The sequence below is a fragment of the Amblyraja radiata genome, chromosome 17 (genome assembly GCF_010909765.2).
Source record: "Amblyraja radiata isolate CabotCenter1 chromosome 17, sAmbRad1.1.pri, whole genome shotgun sequence".
NCBI lineage: Eukaryota > Metazoa > Chordata > Chondrichthyes > Rajiformes > Rajidae > Amblyraja > Amblyraja radiata.
Window position 1 is genome coordinate 47,377,182 of NC_045972.1, and position 18,066 is coordinate 47,395,247.

An 18,066-nucleotide genomic window follows, 5' to 3' on the forward strand; every position below is an offset into this window, starting at 1 on the left:
TGGCTTATTAATCTATTATTCCATGCAGCTCCAATTGTGTTCCTTGCCATTATTTAGTGAAATATAAACTTGCAGTGCTGGTTGTTGTGGGAAAAATGTTTATTGAGTTCATGTTGAATCTGCAGTTGAATGAATATATTGAAAATGCTGCAACCTGTGAGAATAAATTTGATTTAATTGCCTCTCTGAAACATCCAGGATGGATTAAAAAGCCACACTGTTATTAAGTATATTACCTACATTATAATTCCTTCTAGAAATAATTCTAAGTGTTTGCTGGACATTTTAATTATGCCATTTGTAACCCTCAAGTTATGGTTTGCAGCTTTGAATTCTGAACCTCTCCAAAATCGTGAAGAGTCTGAATAACACTAGCTTGCGGAGGGAATAGGTATCAAACTCCCACTGTGCAAGCTGCAGAGCTCAGCCAGTTATCTCGCACTCCATAGCTGAGGGCAAACATGCAAGATAACTAATTGTCTCCACTGTGGAAGCCTGCAGGAATTTAGAGACACTAAAAACATTCCGAATACCAAAGCCCATCGAGAATCCAAGCTATCGGGATACAAGCTACCCCGGGGTATCTGTACTCCTACCAAGCAACTTGGAATCATTGAGATGTGAGGAACTGCAGATGTTAGTTTCCTAAAGAATTCACAAAGTGCTGGAATAACTCAGCAGATCAGGCAGCATCTCTGGAGAACCTGAATAGGGAACATTTTGGGTTGGGACTCTTCTCAAGATATGACATTTCAGGTCAGGACCCTTCAGCCATGATTGAATGGTAGGGTAGACTTGATGGACCGAATGGCCTAATTCTGCTCCTGTAAACTTCACTGAACAGATGTAGTCTCGGTGCAGTAGAAAGCACAGATGAATGTACGGGTTTACAAATTAGTAACAAGAGCATTTCTATTGATTAAATGAAGGTAGACAAAAATGCTGGAGAAACTCAGCGGGTGAGGCAGCATCTGTGGAGCGAAGGAATGGGTGACGTTTCGGGTCGGGGGTCTCGATTGTTCCAGCATCTGCAGTTTCTTCTTAAACATCTATTGATTAAATGTTCAGTTGACAAAAATCTATTGGAATTCTGAGTTAAATCATGCAGCGCGGAAACTGTTAAGGCAAAGAAACAATTATAATTTTTTTATGGAGCATAAGATCTCGGTATTCAGCTCCACACCATTGACCAGAGACGGTAGAATACATCTGCTATAAAAAGTTTGAATTATAAATACATGGAGTTGAAAATGTGAGTTATAGGACAAGATAATAGTTAGTTAGAATTATGAAATGATTGATCAGAGTAAATGGACGCAAACTGTTCCTTGTATTTGAGAGTTTAAGAAGGAACTGCAGATGCTGGAAAATCAAAGGTACACAAAAATGCTGGAGAAACTCAGCGGGTGCAGCAGCATCTAGTAGTGAAGGAAATAGGCAATGTTTCGGGCCGAAACCCTTAAGGGAATAGGTAACGTTTCAGGCCGAAACCCTTAAGGGAATAGGCAATGTTTCCTATTCCCTACGCTCCATAGATGATGCTGCACCCGCTGAGTTTCTCCAGCATTTTTGTCTACCTTGTATTTGAGAATCAGAAATGTAATGATTCAGATTTGTAATGGAGCACGAGAATCATTTGACAGATGATTGTGAATTTGCTGCTGGAGTTTGTGATTGAGACAGAAATTAGGTGAGCATTAAAATCACAATGCAGGAAAGTGACGGGTGTGAGGCTGTGTGAGAAACATGACTAGACCATTTACTTTTGTGAGCATGAAGATCAAACTGAACTATAAGGGCTCAATTAACTTTCGTGTTGTAATTAACCTCATTTTTCGCTGCTAAAATGACTGGCCAAAATGGAGAGGTGAACTGGAATTAATGTCTTGCTCGTTAATATATTTGTTCTGGTCCATGTCTTCCCTGTTTCTCCTCTTTGACTCTCCATTCCACATCTCCACCTCCCCCACTAGCATACTTGTGAATTTCGTGCTGCCTCAAGGACCAGTTTTACACTGATCACTCTCTCTTCTCCCCACTCCCATCAGGCAAGAGGTACACACACCTTCAGATTCAGCGACAGTTTCTTCCCAGCTGTTATCGGGCAACTGAACAGTTCTCTCATCAGCTAGAGCAAAGATCCTATAGCAAGCAAGATAGACCACTCCTTCTAAATGCAATGGGCTGACGTGTAGTACGCAACGGAGCGGAACGTGGCCTTTTTTTCATCCATTTCAGTAACCCGACCCGGCCCGACCCGCTGTGTAATCAACGTTGCGGGGGAACAGTTTATGTTAATAAATTATAATTCTGAAAATGAGGAGAATGTTTTTCCCAAATAACTTTAATTTTTACGAGGATGTTTCCGTAACCGGCTTCCGTATCCGCACTAGTATCTTTGCTCGGCTATGATGGGATCTTTGGTGCGGAGACAGAAGCCGGTTACGGAAAAGGGGTCGAAAATTACCTATGAATCTGCCCATGACCGTACTGCGTCTTTTTCGTCGAGTGATCTATCTTGCTTGCTATAGGATCTTTGAGCTAGAGTGCGGTCCTGACCTCCCATCTACCTCATTGGAGACTTTTGAATTATGAGACTTTATCTTGCACTAAATGTTGTGCCCTTTGATCTGTGCACTGTGGACAACTTGATTGTATTCATGAATCAGGCACGAATAATCTGGAAGAGCTCGCCATGTTCAGCACAACTCCATAGATGTTACTAGTGAGGGTTTTAAAGCATTATATGGGGCGAGTCAGGTCAATATGGTTTCACTGTTATGTTTTGATAACAAAGTGATTTAATAGATCAATTCTGGCAGCAGTTAAGAATCTGTGACAGTGCAGTGGATGTGGAGTCTCCTGTAGAGCAGACTTGGTAAGGAAAGCTGATTAACTTTCCAAAAGGACATACTAAACCAGCTGAATGTTTTATGATAGACTAATAGTTTCATGGTCACAACCACTAGCATCTGCTTCTTTTAATTCCAGATTTGCTTAATTGAAATTCCCCAGCTGCCTTGTTAGTTGTGCTTTGAGTCAATAGTCTGAGCCTTTAGGTTACTGGTTAGGTAACATAACCAGAATGCCAATACACTATGTAATACATATATTATTATTAGACTACCTATGTTCACGAGATGATCCGGAGACTTAGTGAAAGCCCTTGCTGAAGACAAAAGCATACGACTAAGTCAAGTTGAGTTTATTGTCATATGCATAAGCACACCGAGTACAGGTACAGTGAAAATCTTACTTGCAGCATCATCTCTGGCACGTAGACTCAGACAATGCACAAAATATAAATTAAACATCAACTCTGCAAGAGAGTGAAACGAAGAGGACTGCAAAAACAAGACACTGGCACAAAACACAATTAGAAAACAAGCTCTTAGAAAAATGGGGCAGCACAGTGGCTCAGCAGTACAATCGCTGCCTCACAGCGCCAGAGACCCAAGTTCAATCCAAACTATCTGTATGGTGCTGTCTAGGGAGTTTGTACATTCTCCACATGACCGCATGGGTTTTCTCCGGATGCTTCAGTTTCCTCCCACACTCCAAAGACGTACTGGTTAGTACGTTAATTGGCTTCTGTATTTTTTAATGTAAATTGTCCCTAGTGTGTAGGATAGTGCTAGTTTATGGGGTGATCGCTGGTTGGCGTGGGCCGAAGGGCCTGTTTCCAGGCTGTTTCTCTAAAGTCTACGTCAATAATGCAACAATTGTCTTCCCTGTATAATCACTGTCCTTCAAGATGCAGAATAATGTTTAATGACCCATTAGGAAAATTAAACTCTCCGTTAGTGGATCAGCTTCTGCCACAGTTATGGGTTGCAATACTAGTAGTTAGTGTCACCAGATCTGCAGTTGAACGCACGGTCGGTCGGTGTGTCAAAATCTGGGACTGCTGTGATGATTCATTCTGCAGAACACCCATTGATCTCCAATTGTGCACAAAAGCTGCTGCAATAAAGCTGTGCACCAGCCGGGTTAGCTCCTGAGTTTCAGATGAGAGTGGGTTGTTAGAACACCTACACACAGCCATTTATCACACAGGAAGTGCATAACAGACAGCACCACCAACACGTAGCACATGCGATGGTGAGATACTGAAATCATACAACTAATCAATCAACCTTTTTGTTGTTTACAGTAATAATTTCCTCAACTAACAAAGGACACTTGATAAAATATTTCCAAATGGTCATTTGAATTATTTTTATATAAAAGGTTCTAATTTCAAATGAAGTTGCCTTGTAATGCCGATCTTTATTAAGATCATTAGCTTTTGTTTGTTAAGCTTTTCCCATTGAGAGTAGGGAAGATTCAAACAAGAGGACATGACTTGAGAATTAAGGGACAGAAGTTTAGGGGTAATACGAGGGGGAACTTCTTTACTCAGAGAGTGGTAGCTGTGTGGAATGAGCTTCCAGTGGAAGTGGTGGAGGCAAGTTCGATTTTATCATTTAAAAATAAATTGGATAGGTATATGGACGGGAAAGGAATGGAGGGTTATGGTCTGAGTGCAGGTAGATGGGACTAGGGGAAAATAAGTGTTCGGCACGAACTTGAAGGGCCGAGATGGCCTGTTTCCGTGCTGTAATTGTTATATGGTTGTTAAACATTGACAATACTGCAGTATATTACAACAAGCTGCTTTATTTATATGCCCCTAACACCTACAGACTTTTCAATAACAATCTCCGAATACTTAGCATATACTTGAATTTCAAAATACTTTATCGCAGCGAAGCACAAAATATGTGGGAAGGAACTGCAGATGCTGGTTTAAACCGAAGATGGACACAAAGTGCTGGAGTAATGCATATCTTTCATTCATTTGTTCTATATTGTCCTATCCCCCGACTCTCAGTCTGAAGAAGGGTCTCGACCCGAAACGTCACCCATTCCTTCTCTCCAGAGATGCTGCCTGAGTTACTCCAGCACTTTGTGTCGATCTTCCATATAAAATATAATTGGCTTTATGTGGAACAATTCAGGACAGATTTTTCTGTACTTTGTTCAGCATTTTCGTCCCTGGATAACATACAGTTCATTAAAATATGAATTTCAGGTGTATAATATTCACATAATAGTACAACTCATTATCATCAGCAGCTGTAGGCATGGTAAAGACCTTCTCTAGTGCACACTGCTGAGGATCCTTGTGACTCACCATGTCTTGAAGGGAGCAGTGTTAATTTGCCTGCTTACATTACCTCAAGGCAATCAGGATATTCATGATGGATCTAATATGATGATGAAACATTTCTGGAAGCATTTTAAAAACTGCCACTCGCGAGGCATTTGCAGTGCCCTCCGTAATGTTTGGGACAAAGACCCATCATTTATTTATTTGCCTCTCTACTCCATAATTTGAGATTTGTAATGGAAAAAAATCACATGTGGTTAAAGTGCACATTGTCAGATTTTATTAAAGTGCATTTTTATACATTTTGGTGCCCTGAAATGTATAAACACTGCTGTAATTTCTACATGGTGAAACCAAAATGTATAAAAAATTATTAAATGGTCTGCCATACCGAGATTGATTTTGAAGGGGGAGAAAGATAATAAAGGTATAAAAATGAAATAGCAGAATCTGCAGGCATGTGTCAGACACACTATATACTTGTTGTTTTACTTAAGCCAGCAACTGGATGCTTGTCAACTTGCAATGCCGTCATTTACTGGTCTTGTTGCATTTGTGTTTATTTCTGGTCTGGTCTGCTCTCTCTACAGCCGGTCAGCTGAGTCAGTCAGCACATTTTGCTCTGCAGCTTCCTTACGTGGTCCTTGGTCTGGGCCGTAGTGCAAACTTCCTTGATCATCTTTTTGTTGGAATTCCTCGTGCTATCGGAACAAAGGTAATATCGCATCCGGGAGCCGCGGGGTGATACCAAGTCATGTGTGTTTGAGTTTTCTGTAATGTCTTCAGATTCCTGGTTCATAAGTTCATCAATTGGAATAAATTTGTTCACTCCCCATGGGCATCACTGGCAAATATTTGACTGATGTAGAATCAGACCATAAGTTGCAGAACTTGAGATGCTTTTTCTCAACCATTGAAGATAGACATAAAATGCTGGGCAACTCAGCGGGTCCAGCAGCATCTCTGGCAAAAAGGAATAGATAACGTTTCAGCTCGAGTCCCTTTACAGACGGTTCAACTGTCAACCATTGAGTTGGAGATGTCGTTGGGCTTCAACAAGCTATGACAAACAGAACTTGTGATATCAGTACAGCAAAATTAAACTAGACCAGAGAAAGGCAATGAATGAGGAATCATTTTTTGTAACGCACATCAAATAATATCGACCTTCGTCACTTAGGACAGAGCAAAATCTAGACATGATTCATAGCAATTTTTCATTTCCTTTTAGACTTTTTTAGACTTTGAGATGCAGCACGGAAACAGGCCCTTTGGCCCACCAAGTCTGCACAACCGGCGATCACCTAGCACACCAGCACTATCCTGAACACTAGGGACAATTTACAATGTTACCGAAGCCAAACAACTTACAGACCTGTACGTCTTCGGGGTGTGGGAGGAAACCTGAGCACCCGGAGAAAACCACGTGGTCACAGGGCGAATGTGCAAACTCTGCACAGGCAGCATCCATAGTCAGGATGGAACCCGAGTCTCTGGCACTGTGAGGCAGCAACTCTACTGCAGACCTGCCCTATGTTCTATGCTTTCCAGGAACTTTTGAACGAAAATGCTTTATTGTTTAAATCCTTAATGGATTACTTTTTTTCAGTTCAATTGATTTAGGCATCATTCTGGGGCTAGCAAAACATGTGGGCAGTTTTCCGCAAGCCTTTGTCAGCTAGCAGCATTCCTGAAACCCAAAGGAAAGGTGTAGATTACTTCCCACTCCCTTTGTGTAGAGTAACTACTGGGTTAAAACAAGATAGCATGTCGGGGTATTGCAACAAAAGCCAGGTTGTTTAAATGTTTGTGCTTTTTTTTTCATCGATAATCTACCAAATATTAGTAAATAATGATTGACACTTTTCACAAACGTATTTCACTAAACTAAGCTTCCATTTTTGATCCTGTGTCAGCGGTGTCAGCGGCAAGGTCTGTATTTATTGCCCTTAATCTGATGGGGGAGGGGGGGGAATCACATTGTTGTGCCCCTGGAGTCGTATTATAGACCAGACTTGATAGTCTTCCTTGACGGACATTCGTGAGGCGCTTACACTGTCTCTTTTAACAGTGCAGCAATTCGGTGATCATCCATGTGAATGTCATTTCTTTATTTTTACATTTTGAAGACATTTTTTAGTGCCATTTGAACTCGTATCCCTGATCCATTGTCCAGCGCTGTGATTACTTGTCCAGTAACTTATGCTATCTTTGTCCCAACGGCCTTTACTCTTCTCAAAATATCTACAATTTGCCCGTGTTACAGCTGGAATATAATAACTCTGAGACTTCCAAGTCTTTGGGACATTGATTACGCAATGTTGGAAGAGGGACAATCACACATGTCAACCTTTCTTGTTTTATTAACATTGTTATAAAACAGTTCATAAAAATTCAGCTTGTAGGTAATGCTGCATCAATACAAGTTGTTGCACTGACTATTGTCTCATTTGTAGTAGATACCACAGCATTTTGAAGTAAAGTTCTGCCTAATTATTTATTCTGTTTTCATCTTAATAGGCTGTAAGAAAACGAGAATGGACTGCCATCATTCCAAATTCTCAGCTTATAGTAATTCCATATCCTCATAACTCGCCAAAAAGGTAAAGTTTTCAAAATTATTTAAAATCCCTGCCATGGGGGGATGGATCTCCAACATGATTGTGCTTTCGAAAAGAATTTCACATGAGCACACTCTCAAAATGTATCGTTATTCCTCTTAATTGGGCATATTACTTTAGAGTTGTTATGCAACAATTCACTTTAATCCACATGTAGTAACACTAAGATTCTTTTGAGTAATGCTCGTTTTGATATAATGGTTATTATTATTATTTCTATATTAGCAAATGCCATTGTCCAATTTACCAGTCAAAGACTTTGTGTGGATCTTCGTAGATTAGCTGAATATTGTAAACAGTTTCTCTTTTGGTATGCACAAAAATGCTCTGTTATATTGAATGGTGTGTCGCCTCAAGTGAATCTGAGCATTTGTATTAGGATATGATGAGAATAAATGCAAAAATAAGTCCCTGCATTCTGAATTTAAATATTAATATTATATTAAAAATTTATATCCAGCCAGATATTGCTGGAGATGGGCATTTCAATCCAAATCCTAATAGACTTGTTTCAGCTCATTTTGGTTATTGCCTATTTGTCCAGAGATTATGAAGGATAGGAAACTCTTGTTACTTTACTGACTGTAATCCTGTCACGCATGTATATGTATGAAATGGTTCTGCTTTCTGTGAGCACCTATCCAAAAGCCTAATGAAGGTGTCTCGACCCGAAACGCCACCCATTCCTTCTCTCCAGAGATGCTGCCTGTCCCGCTGAGTTACTCCAGCTTTTTGTGTCTATCTTCGTTTTAAACCAGCAACTGCAGTTCCATCTTGCACTCTAAAAGCCTCATCTACGCCACTATCGTATCTGCTTCCACCACCACTCCTGGCATCGCGTTCCAGACATCCATCACTCCGTTTGTTTTAGAAAAAGGCCCATCCTGCAATTCTGAATGTGATTGAAATAAATTATAACACAAAATATGTATTAGGAACCTCTGCAAAGAATACTTCAGATGATGGAAATACTTAAAATGTAAATGTTTATGAAAACTTTATAATGTAAAGTATTTATACATAAATTATTGAAGAAAAAGTCAACCAACAATTATTCCAAATATGAGAGAAGCATTCAGTATGTAAATATTTTATTTTCGAAATGTCACTGAAATATTAATATATTTTTTACCTTTGTTTCTGCAGCTGGAGTGCCAAATTATATCTTACACCCAGTAACATTGTGTTGCTAACCGCCATAGCCTTGATTGGAGTCTGCGTTTTCATTTTGGCTATAATCGGCATCTTGCACTGGCAAGAAAAGGTACTTCTTCCAAGTTTCAATTGATATTTATCCATATACTTAGATTTTAAGATTTAAGGTCTAATTATGCAACGTATAGCAATTGCCAGAGCCATTCAAATGTTCACACTACCTAGTGCACCAATGGACTCTTGCAAGTTCACCCCATGAAGGATACAAGGAAAGACTTGCTTCAACGTGGTCTTTTCATACCCTCAGGACATGTAAAAGGCTTCAGCAGCTAATGATGTATTTGTCTTAAGTGTGGCGTCTGTTTTAATACCGTAAACATGACAGTTAATTAGTGCCCATAAAGCTCCCCTTGAACAGGAACAGTGCTCTATCTGTCACATATGCAACTGCCCGGTGAAATCCTTTTTGCATATATTCTTAGGCCCCCTTCAGTCATGGCTGATGTTCAGTCTCCAGGGTGCTATTCCCTATATGGAGGACGCCAGTGCGTGACTTTATTTAATGTGGGGAGACTGGTGCACAGACAGCCACCCCACGGTCCTTGACAGATCTGGGTCAGGATCCAGTGGCATGGAGTCCAAGATGACCGTAGACCCTTTTCTGCTGCAGCCTTCATCCACCTTCTCAGTCGTTGTGAAGCTCCACTAAGGTTGGCCATTGTCCTCAGCCTGTTCCACCGTTGAGGTCTTGGTCGGATTGCTCTTTGTCAGAGACCTTCCCCTCGACCTTAACGCCATGGGTGGCCCTACCAGGAGCATAGCCCCAGACGGCATCGCTCTCAGGATCTCAGGACCACACAAGCTTCTCCACCACGACAAGGTGACAACCCACGGAGAAGGATACATACAGACATAATAATGACCGTTACTTCTTTAAGCTGTATTCATTGAGGGGTCAAAACACTGATTCAATAATAAGTTATTGAAATAACCAATGAAAGCAAGTTCACAAGTTATAGAAGTAGAATTAGAATCGAGAGAGAGTTAGATTTAGCTCTTATGGCCAAGGGAATCAAGGGATATGGGGGGGAAAAGCCGGAATGGGGTACTGATTTTGGATGATCAGCCATGATCATATTGAATGGCTTGAAGGGCCGAATGGCCTTCTCCTGCACCTATTTTCTGTTTTTATGAGTCTACTCTGCTATTCAATCATGGCTGACCTCTGCCTCCTAATCCCATTTTCCTGCCTTCTCCCCATAACCCTTGACAACTGTTCAAGTATTTGTCTATCTCGGCCTTAAAAATATCCACTGACTTGGCCTCCACAGCCCTTTGTGGCAATGAGTTCCACAGATTAACTACCCTCTGACTAAAGCGCCTTGAGTATTAAGCGCCTTGAGTATTAGAAAGGCGCTATATAAATCCCATCCATTATTATTAAAGAGGTTCCTCCTCACCTCCTCTCTAAAAGAACGGCCTTTAATTCTGAGGCTATGACCTCTGGTCCTAGACTCTCCCACCAGTGGAAACATCCTTTCCACGTCCACTCTATCTATGACATTGGCAGCTTGCCCAGCATCAGACAGGTGCACATATCCTCGCATTAACCAGGAACTCAAATCACAACCTAGCATGCCCATGTCACGGTTAGTTTTTAAATCTGAAGAGGAGTAAATAACACAAAACCAAACGTTATGTACATCATAGACACAACATGCTGCAGTAACTCAGTGGGTCAGGCAGCATCGTGCTATGCATCAGCATGTACTTATCTACATTGTTCTATGGATATCAGAAGGGGTTGTTGATCTAGGCTCTGCCTAAAGGGCCTTTCCCACTTGGGCATCATTTGCGCGTCACGCAGATGGCGCGCGAGGATTTTGAGAATCGCAAAATCCTGGAGCACCGCGCGTCACTGCCTACACCACAACGTCTCACCACGTGCCTTGTGTGCGTAAATTATGTCGCGTAAATGACACACAAATAACATCCAAGTGGGACCGGCCCTTAACTCTTAACCAAGTAATGCACAAAGAAGATTGGGATTGTTACTGCTAAAGTCAATCAGATTTACAGCTACAATGGACTAAAGGTTGCAACAGAGAGCTGTACAGCACAGGAACAGGCCCTTCAGCCCACAATGTCTGTGTTGAATATGTCACTGAGTTAAACTAACCTCTGCGGTTCCATGCAAGATGAATGTGTTTCTCTCCTCAGGCATGAGTAAGGGGATAGGCATCTCAGGGAAAATTGCAGTTTTGTAAACTGTTTAGTCAGTGTATTCTTTATTTTTATAGCTAGCTACCGTTGCCCTGAGAAGATGTTAGGAACCTCAATAAAGAATTAACTTACTTAATATGGGAATGGAGCCACTTAAAAGTCAAACTGGGCGGAAACTTCTTTAAATCTTATGACAAAATAACAGTTTTATTAGATTCAGATTCAGATTCAATTTTAATTGTCATTGTCAGTGTACAGTACAGAGACAACGAAATGCATTTTAACGGTAATTAATCTGGTAATGCATATTACCAGATTAATTGGATTAAATTTTACAACTTGCCGTGGTACGGTTTGAGGCTATGATCTCGTTATAGGTCCAGTATCAATGTTATTAGACTATCACATTCTATTATGACTTTACAAATGTGCTTGTTCATCTTTGGGAAGTAGTTTCCCATTTTAAATTTGTAATATGTGTACACTCACAAAATTATTCATTGAACTTGGCCTGAAGAAGGTCCTGATCTGAAACATCACCTATGCATGTCCTCCAGAGATGCTGCTTGACCAACTGAGTTACTCCTGCACTCTGTGTTCTACACTAGATTCCAGTATCTGCAGTTCCTTCTGTCTCCATTGAGGTCGTTGCTTTATCAGTCTGGGTACAAAATCATAAACTTCTCTAGATATAGTTCAATATATACATTTTCACTTGTGGGGTGTTAGGAATCACCCATGAGATTGTCCAAGATCTGAACCCCATTCTGTGGCTGTGGCTGATTGCATTTAGCATTCCTATTCTTGCAAACTTCAAATGAGCCAAAGTACCTGGCTCCGAGCCCAGGGTGAGTGTTACCTGCGAGTACTGAGCGTTGAACTGATTGAACCTCCTGAGCGCAATCAATAGACACATCCATGTGCAATTAACAGAGTTGTTGGCAACTATTATCGTCAGTAAAACTAAATTGCATACTCCAGTTGCAAATAAGATTGTCAAGTTTTCACAATGGTTCATTGCTAGTCTGATGATGTAGTCGGCTCTTCGGAACACCACATTGACAACATACAGTTTATTCCCTGTAGAAGCAATGTCCTTCAGAGCATTAAAAGAAATTCATATCTTCAAAACAATGAATGGAAGATGAATATTAATGAGCGAAACAAGAGCTGGAGGAAGTCAGTGGGTCAGAAAGATGAAGAAGGGTCTCAACCTGAAATGTCACCTGTCCATTCCCTCCCCAGATGCTGCCTGACCTGCGGAGTTCCTCCATTATCCAGCGCTTTGCGATTTGCTCAAGATTCCAGCATTTGCTGTCACTGAATATCAATAAGACTATTGGACGTGTTTTTTCAACTATTTGACAGGCCTCATTGACACACATTTAAGCTTTTTTTTTTATTGAGCTACAGTTTTTGTAAATCGTACTTTTGACATTTTTAATTTTGTTTCTCTGCATCAGAGACATTTCGAAGCAAAATAATGATTGATTCGCTGTCGAATAGTCGAGAAGATTTTCTCGTTGGCAAAATGATTGGCCCTAGAACGAGACCAGCAAGTGGGGACTGAAATTTGGCAGTGATTTATATTGTCATATCTCCACCCAAATTATGCAGTGCTTAATCTTCTAACCAATCTAAAATGTTTGCTCGTGCCCATGAGCTTAGTGTACCTTACTGTGTGAAATCGGGAATGAAGGGAAGCATATTTTCAGCCCTTGTAGCTGTGAGTTCTTAAAGATGTAATGCTGGGTTTTCCACTGCTGCAACTTGAAATTAATATTTGTTTAAATACTGATTGAAGGGGGCGGTAACTACATTTATTTCGACCTGAAGCTGCTAGCTCTATCAATACGCAATTACAGGAAGGCCTCCAGAGATTACACATCCATTGGCAGTGTGTTGTTGCAGGCTCCAATCTACCATGCAATCTCTGCCACGCAGCAAACCATTCTGCTCCAGGTTCATCACACCTTCAGCGGCATCATTATAATTCTTAGCGTAAGGACAAAGTAAGCAAATTATTCAATGCTTTGTCAGTGGCAATTTGCAAGCACGTTCAGGGAGTATTGTAATTTTTCAATACTGCAGCCTTTCCTAAATTATAGCCTTTTTAAAATTTGGAACCATTAAGACCCATCGTGTTTAAGAAGGAACTGCAGATGCTGGAAAATGGATAGACACACAGGGCGATTAAAGTGATCTAATCTGAACAGAATGTGTAGGAAGGAACTGCAGATGCTTGTTTACACTGAAGATAGACACAAAGTGTCATGGAGTGACAGAGTCATAGAGTGATACAGTGTGGAAACAGGCCCTTCGGCCCAACTCGCCCACACCAGCCAACAATGTTCAAGAAGGAAATGCAGATGCTGGAAAATTGAAGGTAGACAAAATTGCTGGAGAAACTCATCGGGTGCGGCAGTATCTATGGAGCGAAGGAAATAGGCAACGTTTCGGGACGAAACGTTGCCTATTTCCTTCGCTCCATAGATGCTCCAGCACTTTTGTCATTAAGACTCATCGTACTACAATTTTTTACAATTGATAAATGCTTCCATATTGTCAATGCTCAGTAGCAAGTGATCTTTTTCGGGCAGATATCCCACTGCAAAACAAAGTGCTGGAGGAACTCAGCGGGTCAGGCTGAATCGGTGGTGGACGCAGTCAATTGTGCATTGCGATTCTCAGCATGTGTTTTCAGGGGCCATTGTCTCTGCGTGTTTGCTTTATTTAATGGACAGAGTAGACGGGAAGAATAGTTTGTGGGAATTGGAACTGGTGTGGTTCAACACCACCTCATGCTGGTGTTGGGTGAGTACCAGGGACAGAAGATGCCTGCCTACACACAGAATAAGGCTCGGAAAACCACATCACCATTATTGAGCCTAGCATAGTGGCCATGGGGCAGCATCCTGACGCTTTGGTCAGATCTGGGTTTATTTTTACATGATGCAAGTGTACAGAGATTTTTCTCCTGTCGTCGATACTGAACTTGAGAAGTTTTTTGTCCATTTCCTCTCTGTTCTGCACATCAAGCATTTCATAGAAACATAGAAACATAGAAAATAGGTGCAGGAGTAGGCCATTCGGCCCTTCGAGCCTGCATCGCCATTCAATATGGTCAGGGCTGATCATCCAACTCAGTATCCTGTACCTGCCTTCTCTCCATACCCCTGGTCCCTTTAGCCACAAGGGCCACAACTAACTCCCTCTTAAATACAGCCAATGAACTGGCCTCAACTACCTTCTGTGGCAGAGAATTCCAGAGATTCACCACTCTCTGTGTGAAAAATGTTTTTCTCATCTCGGTCCTAAAAGACTTCCCCCTTATCCTTAAACTGTGACCCCTTGTTCTGGACTTCATTTGGTGTCCTTCATCTGGATTTCATTTGGTGTCCTTGTTGTGTATCTAAGGGAGGGAAGTTACACCCCCTCCCCCTGTGAATTCAGCCTGTCTTCTGTCCGCTGAACTATCTGAAGACGGGTTCCGACCCTAAACATCACCCGTCTTTTTTCTCCAGAGATGCTGCCTGACCCACTAAGCTACTCCAGCACTTTGTGTCTATCTTATGTGTGCTGTGTTCTGCCAATAGCTTTGAGATGTTGCAAGTGGAGGAACACCAACAGTGACACCAAGTGTTTGTGCAGATAGATTTTAATGGAAGTTTACTTGGTGGATTTACCTTTATACATAAAAATGCAAACTGCTCCCAGTCTGCATTGTTGTGATTATCTGAATGAGTATCAACATGGTTGCTCCTTGGCACACTGCATATGACCAATATCCCTCTTGATAGATGTGCTCCTATGTTGGGCTGGACATCCATCCTTTAGTCTTCTTCTTCTTATCGAGTCCACACACAAGATTAGAAGTTGTTCAGCCAGAGCTGAACACACTTCTCGGCATCTGCACAATGGTGTCTGTCTTGTGCTTCTTGTGCGTGGTGGTGGAAAGATTGGTTGAAACAGGGCCGCGACGTGAACGCTCTTTCCTTGGCCCCTTCCTTTAGTGATCCACCTCTTGTCATAGCATTCAGGCTGTTCATGGTGCAGTTATTTTTGATCTGTAATTTAGCTGACTGAGATTTAATAGGAGCCTGAAAACACTGACTGGCAGGGTCAAGAATAGCTTCTTCCCAACAACCACAACAGTAACTAAACTATGAACTGTATTTGGACTACGGACCTCAGACGTTTTTGTACTAATATTTGAGTTATTACTTTATTAAGTTTCTGTTTATTATATTATATATGTATTGTTTCCAGGCTTGTTGTGCTGCTGTAAGTAAGAATTTTATTGTTGCGTTGTCAGTACATATAACAATTAAACACTCTCGAACTTCCTCCATTAAGCTAGCCTCATTGTTTACTGACAGTATTGATCTGTATTTTTTTTAAATCAGCATTGATAAATACCTCCAGATAAAATTCAAAGCAGGGTTTTTAAGAAGTAATTTGGAGCAGCAGGTTCTCCTTGTACTATGCCGTACAATAATGAGAAGAGTTGTATTTGCTACTAATAAACATTTTCCTGGTATTTCAGAAAGCAGATGACCGAGAAAAGCGTCAAGAAGCACACAGATTCCACTTTGATGCCATGTAAATATAATAATTCCTGTGGGGCGATCGTTAAGTGTTGGATCTAAAATATTAATTCTCATAAATAGCAAAAAGATGAATGTTTAATGTGGAGTTGTATATAATCAAACTGCTTCCTCTTGTTTTAAACTAAATCCAGTTTTTTTTATAATTTGTGGGCGGTGGTTACAAATAACGATGTATAGTTTGGGAGTTAAGAATAATTTAAAACTAAATTATGCATTTCACATTATTCCTGCATATATTTGCAAATGTATGTTTATGTTGTTTGATGAACTTGCTGAGTTGTTGTGTTATTAATGTCTCCAAATGTTTACTTAAATGGTCTCTGTGGAAAAGCATGCTTATTAATTCTGGTTAGTTAAAAGGAACCGTACATTAAACTTTAATGATTTAAAACAAAAACTCTTTCAGTTATTTTATGCTACTACAGTACAGTACTCAGACTGATATCCATTTGTGAGTTTGAATGATCCTGGAGTTGCATTAATTTAGCATACACTGCTAACTAATCTCTGCTAATGTTAGAGTCAGAAGGGCCTGTCCCACTTGGCGATTTTTTTGGTGACTGCCGGCATCATATCAGGGTTGCCGAAAGATATTGAACATTTCAAAATCCAGCGGCGACAAAAAAAATGTTGCGACACTTGGAAAAAACACCGTTGTCTTCATGCCGTGACTTTTTCGGTGACCTGATACATGGTCACTGATGCCGGCAGTTGCCGAAAAAATCGCCAAGTGGGACAGGCTCTTTAGAGTGATACAGCACGGAACCAGGCCCTTCGGCTCAACTTGCCCACACCGGCCAACATGTCCCATCTACACTGGTCCCACTTGCCGGCGTTTGGCCCATATTCCTCCAAAGCTGTCCTATTCATGTGCCTGTCCTATCCATGTATGTTTCATAAACGTTGGGATAGTCCCTGCATCAACCACCTCCTCTGGCAGCTTGTTCAATACAATATATAATACAATACAATTTATTTGTTGTCATTTGAACCTCATTGAGGTTCAAATGAAATTTGGTTTCTGCAGTCATACACACAAGAAAAAGAACCAAGACACAACACAATTTACACAAACATCCATCACAATGAATCTCCTCCTCACTGTGATGGAAGGCAAAGTCTTATCTCTCCCCTGCACTCCCCATTCTCCTCCCGATGTCAGAGTCAAAGCCCCCGGCGGGCGATGGTAAGTGTCCCGCGGCCATTAAAGCCGCGCCGGGTGATTCAAGGCCACGCTCCGGGTCTTGGTGTTGGAGCCCCCGGCGGGCGCTAACAAGTCCCGCAGCCATTCAAAGCCGCGCCGGGCGATGATGTAAGGCCCCGCTCCAGGTACTCTTCAACCCCACAACTCGGGCGGGAGAAGTCGCCGTTGCGGAAGCCCCGAAAAGCGGTCTCCCACCAGGGACCCGCGGGCTCCAGGTGTCACCGTCCACCAGAACTGCGGTAAGCCTCCAAATCTCTGGGGTCGGGTCGCAGCAGCGCGCCACCACAGCTCCACCCGCTCCGAACTCGGCCAGCTCCGCGATGGTAAGTAGGTCCGCAGGCTCCGCGACTGGAGCCCCAGGTCGTTCCGGTTGGAGGCCGCTCCACGGTGCTAGGCCCCAACGACAACGGAGACCCGACAGAGAAAAGGTCGGGTTCTCCTTACAGGGAAAAGATTTTAAAAGTTTCCCCACCCCCTGCCCCCCACACACACATACCCAGTTAAAAAAAAAAAAAAAAACTACATTCAAACGAGACAAAAAATATTAATAAGACAAGACGGACTGCAGAGGCCGCTTCGACGTGAGTCGCGCCGCCCACCCACCATCCATACATCCACCACCCTTTGTGTGAAAAGGTTACCCCTCAGATTCCTATTAAATCTGTTCCCCTTCACCTTAAACCTGTGTTCTCTGGTCCTCGATCCACCTACTCCGGGCAAGAGACTCAGTGCATATATTTGTTAATCATGCTATTAGACGGATACCTCAATTTGTAAAACACAGATAACATCAATTTGACTGATAACTGTGGATAATTTTGAATTATTTGAGAATATTACAGACTTTTTATAAAAGACCATTAGGCATAGGAGCAGAATTAGGCCATTTGGGCGATCGAGTCTACTCCAATATTCAACCATGCCTAATCTATTTTTGCCTCCCCCTGTCTTCTCTCTGTAACTTTTCACATCCTTACTAATCAAGAACCTATCGATCTCTGCTTTAAAAATACCCAATGTCTTGGCCTCCACAGCTGTCTGTGGCAATGAATTCCACAGATTCACCACCCTCTGACTAAAGTGAGCATACAAACATAAGAG

The 18,066-nt window shown here is 41.6% G+C and overlaps 1 protein-coding gene across 2 annotated transcripts in view; it reads left to right on the plus strand.

Moving 5' to 3' along the window:
- The window catches only part of itfg1 (integrin alpha FG-GAP repeat containing 1), a 124,402-nt gene extending 108,244 nt beyond the window's left edge, over nucleotides 1-16,158 (plus strand). For both annotated transcript variants that reach the window (XM_033036401.1, XM_033036402.1), the window contains exons 15-18: nucleotides 5,743-5,867; nucleotides 7,673-7,755; nucleotides 8,920-9,037; nucleotides 15,698-16,158. In XM_033036401.1, coding sequence (XP_032892292.1) covers nucleotides 5,743-5,867; nucleotides 7,673-7,755; nucleotides 8,920-9,037; nucleotides 15,698-15,757 — 386 coding nt within the window. In that variant the 3' untranslated portion in view covers nucleotides 15,758-16,158. The remainder of the gene's footprint in view (nucleotides 1-5,742; nucleotides 5,868-7,672; nucleotides 7,756-8,919; nucleotides 9,038-15,697) is intronic.
- Nucleotides 16,159-18,066: the final 1,908 nt, after the last annotated feature.